This window comes from Ascaphus truei, chromosome 18, assembly GCF_040206685.1.
Source record: "Ascaphus truei isolate aAscTru1 chromosome 18, aAscTru1.hap1, whole genome shotgun sequence".
Classification (NCBI taxonomy): Eukaryota; Metazoa; Chordata; class Amphibia; order Anura; family Ascaphidae; genus Ascaphus; species Ascaphus truei.
Window position 1 is genome coordinate 16,054,154 of NC_134500.1, and position 17,436 is coordinate 16,071,589.

General features: G+C 49.3%; 1 protein-coding gene and 1 long non-coding RNA gene across 3 annotated transcripts in view; one reads left to right on the forward strand and one right to left on the reverse strand.

Moving 5' to 3' along the window:
* Positions 1-262: 262 nt before the first annotated feature.
* Positions 263-16,830, forward strand: LEO1 (LEO1 component of Paf1/RNA polymerase II complex). Of its 2 annotated transcripts, none has more exons than XM_075575683.1 (12): positions 263-390; positions 1,597-2,496; positions 2,794-2,898; positions 8,998-9,092; positions 10,153-10,289; positions 10,935-11,019; positions 11,869-11,963; positions 13,191-13,325; positions 13,749-13,884; positions 14,917-15,106; positions 15,656-15,756; positions 16,585-16,830. In XM_075575683.1, the coding sequence occupies exons 1-12, from the start codon at positions 333-335 to the stop codon at positions 16,693-16,695; spliced, it is 2,148 nt and encodes a 715-aa protein (XP_075431798.1). In that variant the 5' UTR covers positions 263-332; the 3' UTR covers positions 16,696-16,830. The 2 variants fall into 2 exon arrangements, with proteins under 2 accessions (XP_075431798.1, XP_075431799.1); XM_075575684.1 differs by having other exon boundaries at positions 16,589-16,830.
* Positions 8,179-17,436, reverse strand: part of LOC142468960 (uncharacterized) — a 94,226-nt gene continuing 84,968 nt past the window's right edge. Inside the window, exons 4-5 of the long non-coding RNA XR_012788922.1 lie at positions 11,575-11,723; positions 8,179-9,135 (exon numbers count right to left, since the gene is read on the reverse strand). This is a non-coding gene — a long non-coding RNA (uncharacterized LOC142468960). The remainder of the gene's footprint in view (positions 9,136-11,574; positions 11,724-17,436) is intronic.

Sequence of the window (17,436 nt, forward strand, 5' to 3'; positions counted from 1 at the left end):
TTTGTAAATTTCATTATAATGTAGAATATAATAATGATGAGATCAGTGTTTTTAGTAACATTCTGGACATGATCCACTCCCCAAATATGAAATGTCCTTAATCCTTATTTCTTAGGTACAAATACTAACACTGAGTGTATTCTTTTCCTCTCTACATTATAACCTCCCCATCTACACAAACAACATGGCGCCCGCCAGCAGTTTCCCTTGGCAACCCGGAAGGATGGGGGAAGGTGCGCGAGCCGGACCGCGCGCCTGCGCTCGAGTTGTTTCCTGCTTTACGGCAAGCGCGTGCATCCCTGTTTTCACACGGCAGCCCGCGGCCTGTGGCAATGGCGGACATGGAGGACCTGTTCGGCAGCGACGCGGACTCTGACAACGAACGCAAAGGTGACGGGAGGAGGGAGCGGACCACGAACAAAACGTTAGATGCGCTTGGGAGTCACAGCAGGGAACAGACCTCAGAGGGGGCGAACCGCACCGGATATTCGCGGGACTTGGAGCAGAGACTCACTCCCGGTGTGGGCAGCAGCAGGCCCCCCTGGCTGGGAAGGGGGTGTGGGCAGCAGCAGGCCCCCCTGGCTGGGAAGGGGGTGTGGGCAGCAGCAGGCCCCCCTGGCTGGGAAGGGGGTGTGGGCAGCAGCAGGCCCCCCTGGCTGGGAAGGGGGTGTGGGCAGCAGCAGGCCCCCCTGGCTGGGAAGGGGGTGTGGGCAGCAGCAGGGCCCCCTGGCTGGGAAGGGTGTGTGGGCAGCAGCAGGCCCTCCCCCCTGGCTGGGAGGGGGGTGTGGGCAGCAGCAGGCCCCCCTGGCTGGGAAGGGGGTGTGGGCAGCAGCAGGCCCCCCTGGCTGAGAAGGGGGTGTGGGCAGCAGCAGGGCCCCCTGGCTGGGAAGGGGGTGTGGGCAGCAGGCCACCGTGGCTGGGAAGGGGGTGTGGGCAGCAGGCCCCTCTGGCTGGGAAGGGGATATTGGCACACTGCCATGTTTTATTCTTACTATTGTATTGCTGTGTTGGGGAATGATACTTCATCTGCTTGTTTTTGGTATTTTAGGGAATTAAAAATTGCCTATGGCAGCTAAACCAAGCAATAAGGAGGCACAGAGCTGTATTTCTAGGTTGACCAGCTGCAGTGATAAACTTAACCTCCTTTTAAACTCTCTCAGCTCCAAAATATATGTTGTGGGCATATACCTAAAATCTAATGATGGAACAATACATTGTTAGCCTAGAAAGTACTGCTGTGAATTTTACTATGTTGACACAATAGTCTATTATTTGATATAGTTGAAATAGGCGGTGAATGTGTTAGCATATGTTCAATAAAAATGTTATTTAGACATTGAAAAGGTCCACGTTAAGTTACACATTGGCCTTTAACCAGCAACACAACTTAACATGCCAAACTATGAGACAACCTTTAAAATGGTAAAGAAGTTGTTTATAAGACCAAACACGCTAACTGTAACACAACTTCCAACCGACGAAAGCACAATAATAGCTATTGCAGTACACTGTCTTGTATATCTGAGGTAGCAGTGATGAAAGATATTTTCATTTCCCGTGTTTTTTGATTAACTTAAAACCAATATATTTTTGCAGTATCTGACTCTGGATCGGATTCAGAACCGGAGAATGCTGGGTCTCTGAGCAACCCCTCTGGAAGTGAGAGTGAGCGAGATGAGGAAGATGAGCATACTGCAGTAAAGCCCAGCAACAAAGAGCTCTTTGGGGATGACAGTGAGGATGAAGGCGGGTCCCAACACAGCGGTAGTGACATCCGCTCTGAAATATCAGACCATCGGTCTGAAACATTAGCGCACACTGATCAGGAAGAGAATGACCAGTCAGATGTTGAGCAGCACAGCGGCTCCGAAACTCTTCATGATGAGGACAATGATGAAGACGGACATAGATCAGATCACAGCAGTCATCACTCAGAGGCAGATGCGTCCGAAAGGGACGCACATTCTGAAGATGAAAAGTGGACTAGGGCGGACAAAAGTGACCAGTCGGATGAGGAGAAGATGCAGAACTCCGACGATGAGCTCCAGCATTCGGACGACGAGGAGCACGAGAACCGGCAGTCGGACGACGAGGTGCACGAGCGCCGGCGTTCTGACGACGAGCAGCAGCATTCAGATGGCGAGGAGCAGGCCCAACGACGGTCGGATGATGAGGAACAGGAGCTTGAGCAGTCAGATGATGAGGAACATGAGCGCCGGCGGTCAGATGATGATGAGGAACATAAGCGCCGGCGGTCAGATGATGAGGAACATGAGCGCCGGCGGTCAGATGATGATGATGAGGAACATGAGCGCCGGCGGTCAGAAGATGAGGAACATGCTCGCCGGCGGTCAGATGATGATGATGATGATGAGCATGCGCGAAGGTGGTCAGATGATGAGAAGCGACAACATTCAGATGATGAAGGGCATCAGCGTCATCGCTCAGATGACGAACATCAGCATTCAGATGGCGAGGAACAGGAACGCAAATCAGGTCAGTAGCCCGGCGTTTGTATTCGTCTTGTCCTTTTTGACCAGCTGTAGACTTACTATGGTAGCATTTGAGTTGGACTCCAAGTTGCCTTTTCCTTGCTGTCTTTTATGGGGTTCAATTCAGAAGAATCAGTGCTCATTGAGACACCATGACTAGGCCCTATGTTTGTTTCCTGTGTTATTGTACTTTTGCTTCATTTGATGCAATGCAGTCTTTGTTCATATATAAAGGGGTATTGATTTACAAAAAGCTATATTACTCATTTTACAGTCCCTATTATTCTGTTCACTTTATCAGAATCCGCAAAAGGGAGCGACAGCGAAGAGGAAATAGTTCGGCAGAGGCCCAAGAAGATCATTGCATCAGACTCTGATATGGATAGTGATGTGGGAGGACGCAAAGGTATTGTAGGCCAATTATTTTCCCGTTCGCTTTCTACATTTGCTACTGGGTGTTAAATTTCAATTGGAAAGTTGATAACAGAGATGCTGGCAACATAAACATCCACAGTGGAAGCCTCTCATTGGAGAGAGAGAGATAACAGTGGGCACTGCAAGGCAAAAAACTGCAGAAGTCTGGACTGCGCTGAAGAAAAATACTTTATTGAACCAAAGCAAATAAAATGGTTCTCAGATTGACTATTATCTACCTTTCTGGTTATGCTTTGATGCTTTTTTCTGATCATATGTGCTTCCTGCAATAATTCAATGTGTTCATAGAGGTGATGACCTTTCAAGAACCTTTTTATGTTTCATGACTTGGGTACATGCATCTGTATATTGGATAGATTATGCATTTTTGTCTATATAGACATAATACTAATACTGTACCATGATAATGTCATTGCTGATGATCAATATACAGTTTGTGTGTGCTTATTATTTCAAACACTCCTCAAATATAATAGTAATATAAGTTTACTTTACTCTTTTTTTGCAAATGTACTTCCCCCTTTTTCACTTGGTTTTAAACAATTCTGTTAGTATATATTTATACACCCTAATATCATTGCATTACTCTAAATATTTTTTAGTGTTTCTTTATTCCAGTTTCCAATGGTTATGTATTTGTTCATTCACGTCTTGTATTTTATTTGCTTTAATTCTATTGCGCATGAGCGTAATGTGCGCACGATCGGCTCCGGACGTTTCCTACTACTCACCCGGTGTTTGGGATCACCTCAATCATCATTGGGTGGGTTTCACACACACAGGTGGGTGACGTCACCTCCGGTTCGGATCGTTATTTAATGTGGTGCTAACCGAGTGTCCCTCACTCTTTGACAAAGCCCTTAGCGGGTGAAACGCGTTAGAGATACTGGGGGACTCCCCTTTTTTATCCTTACCGGTCATGGTTCAATAAAGTATTTTTCTTCAGCGCAGTCCAGCCTTTCTCCCCACAGTGACTCTGTGAGCAGGGATTTTCCTCGTCCCACCCTTCTTGTGTCTTACATTTGTTTCCACCTGTCTTTGCCCTGCAACTCAAGTGGTCTCCTGTCTCTGACCCTGCGGCAGGATGTGTCATAATAGGTTATATGTTTTTGTTGCATTTTTCACCCACCAGAAGTTATATAAAGTATGGTAAACCTGCCTAGCCTTGAAAATTACAGAGCCAGTAGAACCAGCCTCACACTGTTGAGATCGAAAAGGTCGAAAAAGCTGTCTGTGAGTCGTTTCACTGGCTTTAAATCTAATCCCATGCTGTACTTAAAAGCTGTGTTAACAGCGAGCATTAGCTTAAAAGGGTTCCATGTATAAATGGATTTCAGGCAAAAGGTGGCATTGTGCTCATTTGCATGTCATTTCCCAGAATCCCTTGCCGCAGTGGAAGCACTGTATGCTAGGTGATGTTGAAAGGCAGGGTTGCAGACCTGTCTAAGGCATGTGAATGTGCTCACAAGTGATATTTTAATTTGCTGTATGTGATACGGTGGAGGTTTTTTGTCGCCTTTTTCACCCACCATAACTTATATAAAGTGAGGTCCTCCTTTCCTCAGGCTGCTACTAATAGTGCTACTATATCTTATACTATATTAGTGAAAGCACTGTATGTTTGCCTGCCTGGATGTCCGGTGTCCCTAGCGGCAATCTCATTGGTCCCTTGGCCCGCCCGCCCCCGCACACCTCTCATTGGCCTGAGGCGGAGTGACGGGCCAAAGGACACACAGGGACACACACACACACAGGGACACACACACACACACAGGGGGACACACACAGGGGGACACACACACACACACACACACAGGGACACACACACACACACACACACACAAACACACAAACAGTGACAGACACACACACACAGGGACACACACACACAGTGACACACACACACACACACACACACACACTGTTACATACATTAGCGGGGCTCACAGTGTTAGCAGCACCCGCGCGCACCTCCTCCTCTCCCCGTGTCTCCCGCGCTTTCACCCCGACCCCCCCTCCCCCGGCGCCGCTACAGTCAGCGGGACACACACACTATTATTACCCCTTCAGCGCCCCCCCCCACCCAGTGTCAGCGGCCGTGCGAGACCCCCCTCTATATCTCCCACCTCTCCCCCCCCCCACACATATACATGCCCCCCCCCCTCCCCGGCGCTACAACTCACCCCTCCCCGGCGGGGGAACAGCCAGTGGCCAGGCAGGCTGCCTCGCGGCGCCGAGTACCCAAGATGGCGGCGCTCGGGACACAGCGGGGGAGCGGCCACAACACGCTGCCTCCCGCCTCAGATCCACGTGGGACCTGCCGGATGGGTGAGTGAGCGGCCTTCACCTCCCCTCCACCCCCCCCTCCCCTCCAGTGTCAGTGTCTCCCCGATACCCCCCTCCCCCCCGGCGCCGCTACAGTCAGCGGGGGAGCGAGCGAGCGCCCGGGACACAGCGGGAGAGCGGCCACAACACACTGCCTCCCGCCTCAGATCCACGTGGGACCTGCCGGACGGGTGAGTGAGCGGCCTTCACCTCCCCTCACCCCCCATCACCTCCCCTCACCCCCTTTCACCTCCCCTCACTCCACTTCTCCCTTCCACCCCCCTTCACCTCCCCCCCTTCACCTCCCCTCCACCCCCCTCCCTTCCACCCCTCCCTTCCACCCCCCCCCCTTCACCTCCCTTCCACTCCCCCCCTTCACCTCCCCTCCACCCCCCCTTCACCTCCCCTCCACCCCCCCTTCACCTCCCCTCCACCCCCCCTTCACCTCCCCTCCACCCCCCCACCTTCACCTCCCCTCCACCCCCCCCTTCACCTCCCCTCCACCCCCCCCTTCACCTCCCCTCCACCCCCCCTTCACCTCCCCTCCACCCCCCCCTTCACCTCCCCTCCACCCCCCCTTCCCACCGCCTCCCCCCCCTTCCCACCGCCTCCCCCCCCCTTCCCACTGCCTCCCCCCCTTCCCACCGCCTCCCCCCCCTTCCCACCGCCTCCCCCCCCTTCCCTCCACCTTCCCACCGCCTCCCCCCCCTTCCCACCGCCTCCCCCCCCTTCCCACCGCCCCCCCCCCCCCTTCCCACCGCCTCCCCCTTCCCCCCCTCCCACCGCCTCCCCCCCCTTCCCACCGCCTCCCCCCCCCTTCCCACTGCCTCCCCCCCTTCCCACCGCCTCCCCCCCCTTCCCACCGCCTCCCCCCCCCTTCCCTCCCCTTCCCACCGCCTCCCCCCCCTTCCCACCGGCCCCCCCCCTTCCCACCGCCTCCCCCTTCCCCCCCCCTCCCACCGCCTCCCCCCCCTTCCCACCGCCTCCCAGCCCCCCTTCCCACCGCCTCCCCCCACCCCTTCCCACCACCTCCCCCTCCCTTCCCACCCCCCCTTCCCACCGCCTCCCACCCCCCCTTCCCACCGCCTCCCACCCCCCCTTCCCACCGCCTCCCACCCCCCCTTCCCACCGCATCCCACCCCCCCTTCCCACCGCCTCCCCCCCCCTTCCCACCGCCTCCCCCCCCCTTCCCACCGCCTCCCCCCCCCTTCCCACCGCCTCCCTCCCCCCCTTCCCACCGCCTCCCACCCCCCTTCCCACCGCCTCCCACCCCCCACCTTCCCACCTCCTCCCACCCCCCGCCTTCCCACCTCCTCCCACCCCCGCCTTCCCACCGCCTCCCCCCCCCCGCTTTCCCTCCGCCTCCCCCCCCCGCTTTCCCTCCGCCTCCCCCTTCCCACCTCCTCCCCCTTCCCACCACCTCACCCCTCCCCCCCTTCCCACCACCTCCACCCCCTTTCCACCACCTCCCCCCCTTCCCACCACCTCCCCCCCCTTCCCACCACCTCCACCCTCCCCCCCTTCCCACCACCTCCCCCCTTCCCACCACCTCCCCCCTCCTCCCCCTTCCCACCACCTTCCCCCTCCTCCCCCTTCCCACCACCTTCCCCCTCCTCCCCCTTCCCACCACATCCCCCCTTCTCTCCCTTTCCACCACCTTCCCCCTCCTCCTCCTTCCTACCACCTCCCCCCTTCCCACCACCTCCCCCCTTCTCCCCCTTCCCACCACCTCCCCCCTTCTCCCCCTTTCCACCTTCTCCCCCTTTCCACCACCTCCCCCCTCCTCCCCCTTCCCACCACTTCTCCCCTTCCCCCCCCCCGCTCCCCTTCCCCCCCCGCTCCCCTTCCCCCCCCCCGCTCCCCTTCCCCCCCCCGCTCCCCTTCCCCCCCCCCGCTCCCCTTCCCCCCCTCCGCTCCCCTTCCCCCCCTCCGCTCCCCTTCCCCCCCTCCGCTCCCCTTCCCCCCCCTCCGCTCCCCTTCCCCCCCCTCCGCTCCCCTTTCCACCCCCCCTCCGCTCCTCTTCCCCCCCCCTCCGCTCCTCTTCCCCCCCCCCCCATCACCTCTTTTTCCCCTTTCCCCTCCCACCCCCTCCCACACTTCCACCCCCTCCCACACTTCCACCCCCTCCTCTAACCCTTCCCCCCCCTCCTCTAACCCTTCCCCCCCTCCTCTAACCCTTCCCCCCCCTCCTCTAACCCTTCCCCCCCGTCCTCTAACCCTTCCCCCCCTCCTCTAACCCTTCCCCCCCCTCCTCTAACCCTTCCCCCCCTCCTCTAACCCTTCCCCCCCCTCCTCTAACCCTTCCCCCCCCCTCCTCTAACCCTTCCCCCCCCTCCTCTAACCCTTCCCCCCCCTCCTCTAACCCTTCCCCCCTCCTCCACCCCTTGCCCCCCTCCTCCACCCCTTGCCCCCCTCCTCCACCCCTTGCCCCCCTCCTCCACCCCCTCCTCCCCTTCCCGCCGCCCTTCGCCTTCATACCCGCCTTACCGCCTCCCCACCCCCGCCTCTGCCTTTCACCCGCCCTTACTCCGGCCGCCTCTGCCTTTCACCCACCGCCTCACAGCCGCTGCACGCACTCAACAGACACCCGCCACACTCGACACATACCTGCCGCCACACACACCTGCTGGCTCCCGCCCCTACGCACCGACATCACTGACCCACCGCCTCACACCCTAGCAGGACCCCCACTCACAGACAGCACTCACAACCCACGCGCCAGCCGCCGCCTCACACCCTTGCAGGACCCCCACTCACAGACAGCACTCACAACCCACGCACCACCCGCCGCCTCACACCCTAGCAGGACCCCCACTCGCACACAGCACTCACAACCCACGCGCCACCCGCCGCCTCACACCCTAGCAGGACACACGACTCAGATTTTTACATCACTTATGCCACCAAAATATACATTGTACTGTGGTGTGTTTACAATAAACCATTTTTATACAACATCGTATTACATTTTCTTCCATCTTTCTTTTCAATATTATTATCCAACCTTTACAACAAACAGTCACCTATTGTTCCACGATTTATAAATAATACTACCTATTACGCATTTACATCCCGGGCAACGCCGGGTCTCTCAGCTAGTAGTGTATATAGTGCTACTATATATGTAAACAATATCATGCTGTTTTTTTCTCTACTGAACCTACGGTGGTACCTTTTTTTTAATTTTTTTTATTTTTTATAAAACAGGATGCACAGGAGTCTTCATTGGCTACTTGATATTGTGATAAGACATTTGGATTTGCTTAGACTCTTATGCTCCTACACTATATAGTGTTTGGAAAACGTTTGTTTTGATAAATGTTCTTCAATGGCAGTTCATGAAGTCATTGTCAGGAGCCTTCTTCTATAACTGGTCAGTAACTGAAAGCTGACTTGCAAAAACATGTCCTAGATCAGGGACGGCCAACTCCAGCCCTCAAGGGCCACCAACAGGTCAGGTTTTAAGGATTGGCGATTGAGCCACCTGTGCTGAAGCAGGGATAGCATTAAAACCTGACCTGTTGGTGGCCCTTGAGGACTGTGGTTGACCACTCCTGCACTAGATGAATGCTCAGTACATACACTGAGGTTTCTCTTGTGTTGTCCGCTGCTTTGTACGCTTACACATTTCCCATAAATTCTAGTGTTGCAGCCTAAATCTTGAATGTCTTTACTGTTACACTTTCTTTGGCCTCCATTCTTCCACTCTCATTGTGACTATATTTGTTCTGTTATTGACTATCAGGGAGGAAGGATGCGGCAGATCTTTTTGGAGATGCCGATGACATTTCTTCAGGCAGCGATGGGGAAGGGAAGCCACCGACTCCAGGACAGCCTTTGGTGCGTAGCTTGGCACACATTTCTATTCGCTCCTTGGTAACACCTACAAATATCAAAAGGATGAAAACAAACTTAAAGGAGCAATCCAAGCGCTTTATGTTTAGGTTTTTTTTTTTTTTACATTCAATTGAAGCAGGTGCTTTCCGGAGCTGAACCACATTTATTCCAGCTCGTTACCCCCTTCTTCCCGAGATACAAACCTCCAAAGCAGGTGCCGGTATCTCTGTAAAGTTTAGAGCTCCAGCGTCGTGTGCCAATAGGAAGCCGAACCTGAAGACGTCACGGTTTCCTATTGGCCCACAGGGCGCGTGAGCTTTGTTACTCCCGCCATTACGTGATCCCTGCTAGCTGTGCGGAGCACCTACCGGCACCCCCTGCGGAAGTCTGTATCTCCGCAAGCAGGGGGTCCCCGGAGCTGAAACTAATGTGGTTATGCTCCACGGGACCCCCTGCTTCAATCCTGTGTGAAAGAAATGAAAAGAAATGTAAAAGAAACAAAGCGCTTGGATTGCCGCTTCAATCGCCCGCTGAAAAGGCCTATGCCACATTTTATAGTGTAGTCTGGAAAGTGTTCGATCGTATGGGAAGGAGTACAGGAAGTATATTGGAAGACTTTCATTTATTTATAACGTGCCAACATATTCCGTAGCGCAGTACAATAGGGTTGCAGAACGAAAGACAATCAAATAACATACATTATTACAGTAGGAGCCCTGCCCCAAAGAGCTTACAATCTGTATGGAATGGTAAGTGGATATGAAGCAAGCATAATCCTTCACCAATGGTGAAATACTTAAAGGGCTGAAGTGGTTAAAATAAAAAATAAATGCATTCTGATTAGAATAGCCTGTAATGGAGCCATATTAGAAATGGCCTTTGCAAATCTATTTGACTGAATTTGGATTGGGAATCACAGTAGAAAATGTCTATGGATGAGTGGTGTATTTTGCTGCTACTCAACTGTACCATTTGCAACTTTGGCAACAATTGTAATACTGTAAAAAGTATTTAAAAAAAAATGTTAAGGTCCTTATATCTCCTTTTTTTCTTCACCCTATAGGACGAGGATGGAATGGATAATCGGGAAGAAGCAGCTCCAGAAACCAGAATAGAAGTTGAGATTCCAAAGGTGAACACGGACCTGGGAAATGACTTGTATTTTGTGAAACTTCCCAACTTTCTCAGTGTTGAGCCCAGGTAAGGTTTTAATAAGTGCTCTGGCCACACTTGGCGATCGGCAGAAATAAGGTTTTACATCTGGTTAACCAATATTTGATGGTTTTCAAGGTTTAAAGCAGCACTCCTGGGGCCACTTTTTTGATAGGTTTGAAGTAGGGGGTCTCTGGAGCTGCACCGGGGACCCCCTTCCTCTCGAGGTACTTACCTCGGAAGGCGGTGCTGGTATCTCAGCACAGTTTAAACGTCCTGCGTCACATGGACTAATAGGAATCTGCAAGGCATGACGTCACTGCTTACTATTGGCCCACGGGACATTTAAGCCGCCATTATATTAGCCCAAACTAAGTGTCCACAGGAGTGTGGCTTTAACATTTTCAACAAAATGCACTAAATACAAATACCCCTTGTCGTGCATTTACATCTGACAGGTCTACAACCCTGCCTTTCCCCAATATCGCTTAACAAACCGTGCTTCCACTGCAGCCAGGGATTCTGGGTAAATGAGCACAGTGTGTAAAATGCAAAAATCCTGTGCTGTTTTGCAGCCCTTTGATGATTTGTTTGATCTACAGCTGCACATTTTTTTTTATTTGCCAATAATGTCTGAAGCTTTGAAAAAATGTCTGATGCCTTGAGCTCTTTTTCTTGTATTCAATTTTGTAGACCTTTTGATCCTCAATATTATGAGGACGAGTTTGAAGATGAAGAAATGCTTGATGAAGAAGGTAGAACAAGGTTGAAACTGAAGGTATATTTCATTATGTTGGAACATAATATAATTTTTCATTCGAATGCTGCATCTATAGATCATGTTTGATGTGGACGAGACATGCATGTATATAGAATATTTCGAACCCTGCTTCCCGGGAGAGTGTGTGGGGCTATCGAAATTGCAGCTTAAAGGTACAGAGTCATGTAGGCCAATATGAAGCAGTGAAGTTATCCCTCGTGGCTTCCTATTGGCCTGCGTGACCGGGAGCTTTAAACCCGAGGAGCTGCTACTGGCATCACCTACAGAGGAGGCAAGTATCTCGGGGAGCAGGGTGTCCCCTGAGCTCAAAGTAATGCAGTTCAGCTCCTGGAGACACCCTGCTTTCCACCTTTTAATATCCCCCCCCCCCCCCTACTCAATACTCTGGAAAGTACACTTTTGCAGTTTTCCAGCCTTTTCCCAATAGAAGAAAAGCTTCACTTCACCTTACAGTACCTTTTTGTTTTAAAGGAACATTTCACGAGTGGGAAGCTGGGGTGATCCGCTTTACTTTCAGCTCCTGGGACCCCCTGCTCCCCGAGATATACTTACCTCGGAATGTGCCTCTGTTCTTCATAGAGGTTTAAAGGTCCTCCGTTCCGCTGGCCAATAGGAAACTGTTGCAGATGATGGCTCAGTCAGTCTCAGTCTTTGACTCTGGGCTGCAGAGTACTGAGATAGTGGGGCCTGGAGTGGAGAACCTTGAAATGAAAAGAAGCAAAGTGTAAGATGTTTGTATGTGTCGTTTTGCTGTATGTTTTAGCAGGACAAAATGGTTAACTTACAATACACTGGGATGTTTACAATGACGATGATTTCCCTAACACGTTCACTTTTTTCTGTTAGGTGGAAAACACAATAAGATGGAGAACGCGTCGGGATGAGGAGGGAAATGATGTCAGAGAGAGTAATGCGCGGATTGTCAAATGGTCTGATGGCAGGTCAGTGAATAGCTTGGGTTTTAGTAATGCCTGCATTATTTTTTGGGGGGGGGGGTTCTGCTAGGGATAAAATAATTTGTATTTAATTTTTTACACAAAAAGGGGGCAAAATAGATCAATTCAATAAATATGGATACAAATAATCCCAGTTACTGCAGCTGATATTCATGGATAGAATTTGGGAAATGTTTCATGCAATTTGGGCTATAAATATATTGTCTAAAAAGAATAGAGCCTGTAGGGAATGACTTAGAGCAGCAATCCTGCTTTCCTTTGATTTTTTTTAGAGTTATAGGATTGAAGCAGGGGGTCTCCGGCGCTAAACAATGCTAATTTCAGCTCCGGGACCCCCTGCTTCCCAAAATACTTCCCTCCGTAGGGGGGCGCGACGTGATATCTGCAGGTAGCAGCTCCGATGGGGCTTGGTGCAGCTATCAATACGTCGGTGTTTAAATGTCCCACATCAGGCGGGTCAATAGAAAGCTGTAACGTCATCCGTTGCGGCTTCCTATTGGCCCACGTGACCTGGACATTTAAATCTGCAGAGATACTGGCGCCCCCTACAGGGGTATGTATCTCTCTCTCTCTCAAAAAAAAGTGCTGCTTTAACGGTTGCAATGTAATCACAGAGCTTAAAGCTCCCCAAGAGGTCTGCTGTAATACCACCTGTAAAAAGTATATTCCCATTCTACATGCAAACCCTCCCAGCTAAACATTAACCGTAACACTAATTGTTTCTATTTGTACCATGTTATTTGGCATCTTTTATTAAGAGACTTATTTAAAAGATATGCCTTTTTTTCTATAGAGCAGTTACTTAAAACACAAATATGTGTTTTGTGCTTCACCCAAACGGTACTACTCTTGATATTGATTTATTGCTAGACACAGATGTAAGTTGTTAGTGCCACATTTGTAATATATTACAGTCAGGGCATAACAAATGTTACAGGAAGAAAATACAATTCCTTTTCCTAGTTGTTAATGGCTTTTTTGTTTTTATGTAGATTGGAATACATACATTCGCTCATAATTTGAGTTTGATTAAAGGCAAAGAACTTCATAAGTGATTTAATTTGCCTGTAAATACACATTCCTCAGAATGTAGATGTGAACTGGGACCAAAATGATCTCCTAGCGGTGATCGTAAAGCCAGGAGGGAACCGGAGGTAATTACTGATCGCACTAATCAGAACCGTCTCCGCTCGCCGTGTTCTTTTCCAACAGCATGTCGTTACATTTGGGTAATGAAGTTTTTGATGTGTACAAAGCTCCACTGCAAGGAGACCACAACCATCTCTTTATCAGACAAGGAACTGGTCTACAGGGGCAGGCTGTGTTTAAAACCAAGCTGACATTCAGGTAAGTGTTGGAACACTTAGGGGCTTGTTCTATATCACGGGTGCTTAACTCCAGTCCCCAAGACCCTACCCCCCCCCCCCCCCTCCTTCTCTAACAGGTCAGGTTTTCAGGATATCCCAGCTTCCGCACAGGTGGTTCAATCAGAAGCTCAGTCTTACACATAGCCACCTGTGCTGAAGCTGGGCTATCCTGTAAACCTGACCTACTAGGGGGGCTTGAGTACTGGAGTTGAGCACCCCTATTTTATATGATCCGAAGTGGCAGTTTTGGGCTGAAATTCCTCATTGGTTTAGTTTAGGAATTTCAGCCAGAAACAGCTCTGAATAGAGGCGCACAGGAAAAGTGTATATTCAAAAACAGTGTAACCGTTCTGTTAACACTTAACTCGATAAACTGTGTAACAATGTTTTTATTGCCAATCAGGCCTCATTCTACAGACAGCGCCACTCACAGGAAGATGACGCTGTCACTTGCAGATCGGTGTTCCAAGACTCAGAAGATTCGAATCCTGCCAATGGCTGGACGTGACCCGGAATCTCAGCGCACAGAGATGATTAAGGTAACCAGTAATATGCGTGTTTCATATGGCAGAGACCCCGTCAGGCTAAGCTCTGACTGAACCTGCAATGAAAATACAGCTACATCTTTTCGAAAAAGTTTAGTGAAGCGAGTGGACAGTTTCCAAGCAGAATATTGGAGGAAAATACCGCAATGGAATGAAATAAATATTGGTTTACACATCTGTAACCTCAACAAGGAATACATTACGTAGCTGTTGAAATAAATTGGCCAGTTGGTTTTGAATGGTCATCAATATCTGTTCATTCAATAACACCCACTGCTCTGATCATTGAAGCCCCAGTTATTTTACCTTACCTACTTATCGTCTTTTCTTATGACCGACAACTCATTTTGTCAGCTGTTGTCATATGCTTGTAAATCATTGTATGAAATTAAGTTTTAGTCCTTTTAACGATGGCCGCCCCTCTATCCAAGATCTGTGTTGTAGGATGTCATTGTGCTGTTGTGATCAGGGTCTAATTTGACTTTTACTTCTAAATGTTGCCAGTGTCGTTATAAACGTCAGGTTGAGTAGTTGAATTATTTGGTCGCAATATTTTTGGATGGACTTATTTCCTTAACCCTTGCGTGCCTAACGCTTTCACGGCCAGAGGGGGCTGCATTGTGTTGAAGGCCCCTCTGGCAGGGAAAGGGTTTTTATCTGCAATTAGGCAGAATAACAGGAAGGGCGGTAGATTAAAGCAGGGGTGCTCAATTCCAGGCAAGCTGCACCACCCTCCCCCCCTCCCCAACAGGTCAGGTTTTCAGGATATCCCAGCTTCAGCAGAGGTGGCTCAGCCTCTGATTGAGCCACCTGTGCTGAAGCTGGGACTGATTGAGCCACCTGTGCTGAAGTAGCGATATCCTGAAAACCTGACCGTGTTGGGGGGAGGGGTTTCTTGAGGACTGGAGTTGAGCACCCCTAGATTAAAGGATTGTTGGCACCATCAAAGTTCCTTAAAACAAATAATGGACATCAGAGCTAGTGAGAGCTCCCCCGTAACATTTCTTTGTGGTTACTTTCCGGCAGAAAGAAGAGGAGAGACTGAAAGCCTCCATCCGGAGGGAGTCTCAACAGCGCAGAGTAAGGGAGAAGCAGCATCAGCGCGGTCTGAGCGCAAACTACCTCGAGCCTGACCGATATGATGACGAAGAGGAGGGGGAGGAGGCGATAAGCTTGGCAGCCATCAAAAACCGCTATAAAGGAGGAAGTGCAAGAGGTACATATGCATTCTATAAGTGGCCTGTGCTGGACTCACTCGAAGCTCTTATGAAACTCCCTATCCCAACACTAAAAATACAATCCTTGCAGCTTTTAGACGTTCTGTTATTAAAACTGCCACACGTATGTTTTTGAAACAATCGCCCCCTTAATACTTCGGAAACCATGCTCTTGATTATCCTACTTCATGCCCACCTCGGTCTGTAATGGTCTTTTGACAAGAACCTCCTAGGGTGGGTTTGCTTCCCACGAGCTGTTTTTTAAAAAAAAAAAAAAAAAAAATTGGCGTTTAAGATTACGTTTAAAACCGTAATTTCCCGTGCTCGGTTTTAAACATGCAAAATAGCAAATGAACAGCAGGGGGAGCCAATTTACTATATACAGTACAGAGTCATTCTGGTTAGACTTTTTCAAAACAAACTAGTTTATGAATTGGTGTTAGAATAATTGTTTTCCTCAAGGTTATAATGTTGACCTCTTTAGAAGTATAGATATGCAATGACCAACTCTGCTGCTGCTGCAAAATATATCAATGTCTTCCCCACAGAGGAACGGGCCCGTATCTATTCCTCTGATAGTGACGAAGGATCCGATGATGACAAAGCTCAGAGATTACTTAAAGCAAAGAAGCTTAACAGCGACGAGGAGGTAAGACATTGACTGGGCCACTGATTGAGCTACTTGTGCTGAAACAGGTTTTCTGAAAACCTGACATGTTTGTGGCCCTTGGACTGGAGTTGGCCACCCCTCTTACAAGGTATTAATAGTCAGGGCTGCCGACCAGAAGGGGAGAGCTGGGACAAGTGTCCCAGGCCTGGTGGCTGTGGGGGCCTGGCCGGCACTGGAATCTTCTGCGTCCAGCGGGCGACGCTCTAGTCCTGGGCCCCAAGAAATATGTTGGCGGCCCTGTTAATAGTGCAGGGTTTCGTGGTGCGAATTAAAATATCAGTGAAGAATGTGAGACACTTAAGGTTCTCATTAGTCCTAGTGTACTCTGTTAGGATAGACAAACTTGTTACAACTGGTTCTCCACATTAAACATTGTTTAATTTTAGAAGACATACAAGTGGTGACCAATCATTAAATATTTGAATCCCTGAGCTGTTGCCCTACAACACAGGTGGCCAACTCCAGTCCTCAAGGGCCAACGGGTAAAGTTTGTTTTAAGGATACCCCTACTTCAGCACAGGTGGCTCAGTCATTGAGGGGTATCCTTAAAACAAACCTGACCTGCTAGTGGCCCTTGAGGACTGCAGATGGCCATCCCTAATATACAAGGTCGTCACTGAGCAGTTTCAGTAGTTGCTACTCTTGAGGAAAAATAGGATCTTGTAAGTAAATATGCTTTGGTTTTCTCTTGATCAATGTAATCTTGAGTATTGCTCATGACGGTTAAGCTTGGATCACACTGATAGTGTGTTCTTCAAACCATAATATTTATTTGGTTTTCTGCCGTTTTTTTATTCTTTGTATCAGGAAGGTGAACCTTCTGCAAAGAGAAAGTCGGAGGATGAGGACAATGTCGTCGTTAAGAAGGCCAAGAAATATGTGATCAGTGATGAAGAGGATGAGGATGAAGATTTATAGCATAATATATATATTTTTTTTGTTTAAGTTGTACAGTTATGAGCTACGATGTAAGTAATAGTGGTGATATTTTGTTAAACATTTTGGGTCGCTCTGCATTCTTTGTGCATAAAATAAATTTAAATATACAATGTTTATGTATTTTGTTACATTGGGCAAAGTTTTTGATTTCTATTGCTCTTTATTGGTTCAGTGATAGAATGACAATTTTAAGCGAGAGAATATGTGCAAAAAGGGTAAGGGTGGACTAAAGATGAGACTGCATACAGTATGAATAATAGAGGTATGCCTTAAAAATTAATATCCATATATTTTATTCTCTGAGCTGCATCTCCAGCTTATGATATATTGCCCTACTTCTTAGAAGCATAAAATCATGCAACACCAATGGTGTATTCGCAAGACTTACTTTCTCAATATAATTGTGGAGTGTATCCCAATTCAAATAAAGCTAGTATTGATACCTGCATATATAACGCACCTTTGCTGCAGTAGACGTCACACCACATCATCTATAAATCTTTGCAGGAAGACTGTGGCTATTGGCATTAAAGGCCCAGATCTTGACATATTTGAATTTTCAATAAAGTGAAAAATCTACATACACCCACTTTAAAAAATAATAATAATTAAAAAATTTAAACCACTCATCCATTTAACATGAGGTTTGCAACTTGGGTCCAAAAATCTGTGGAAAAATCACACTAACAAATATAAGGGGAGATGGCATAGAAGCAAATA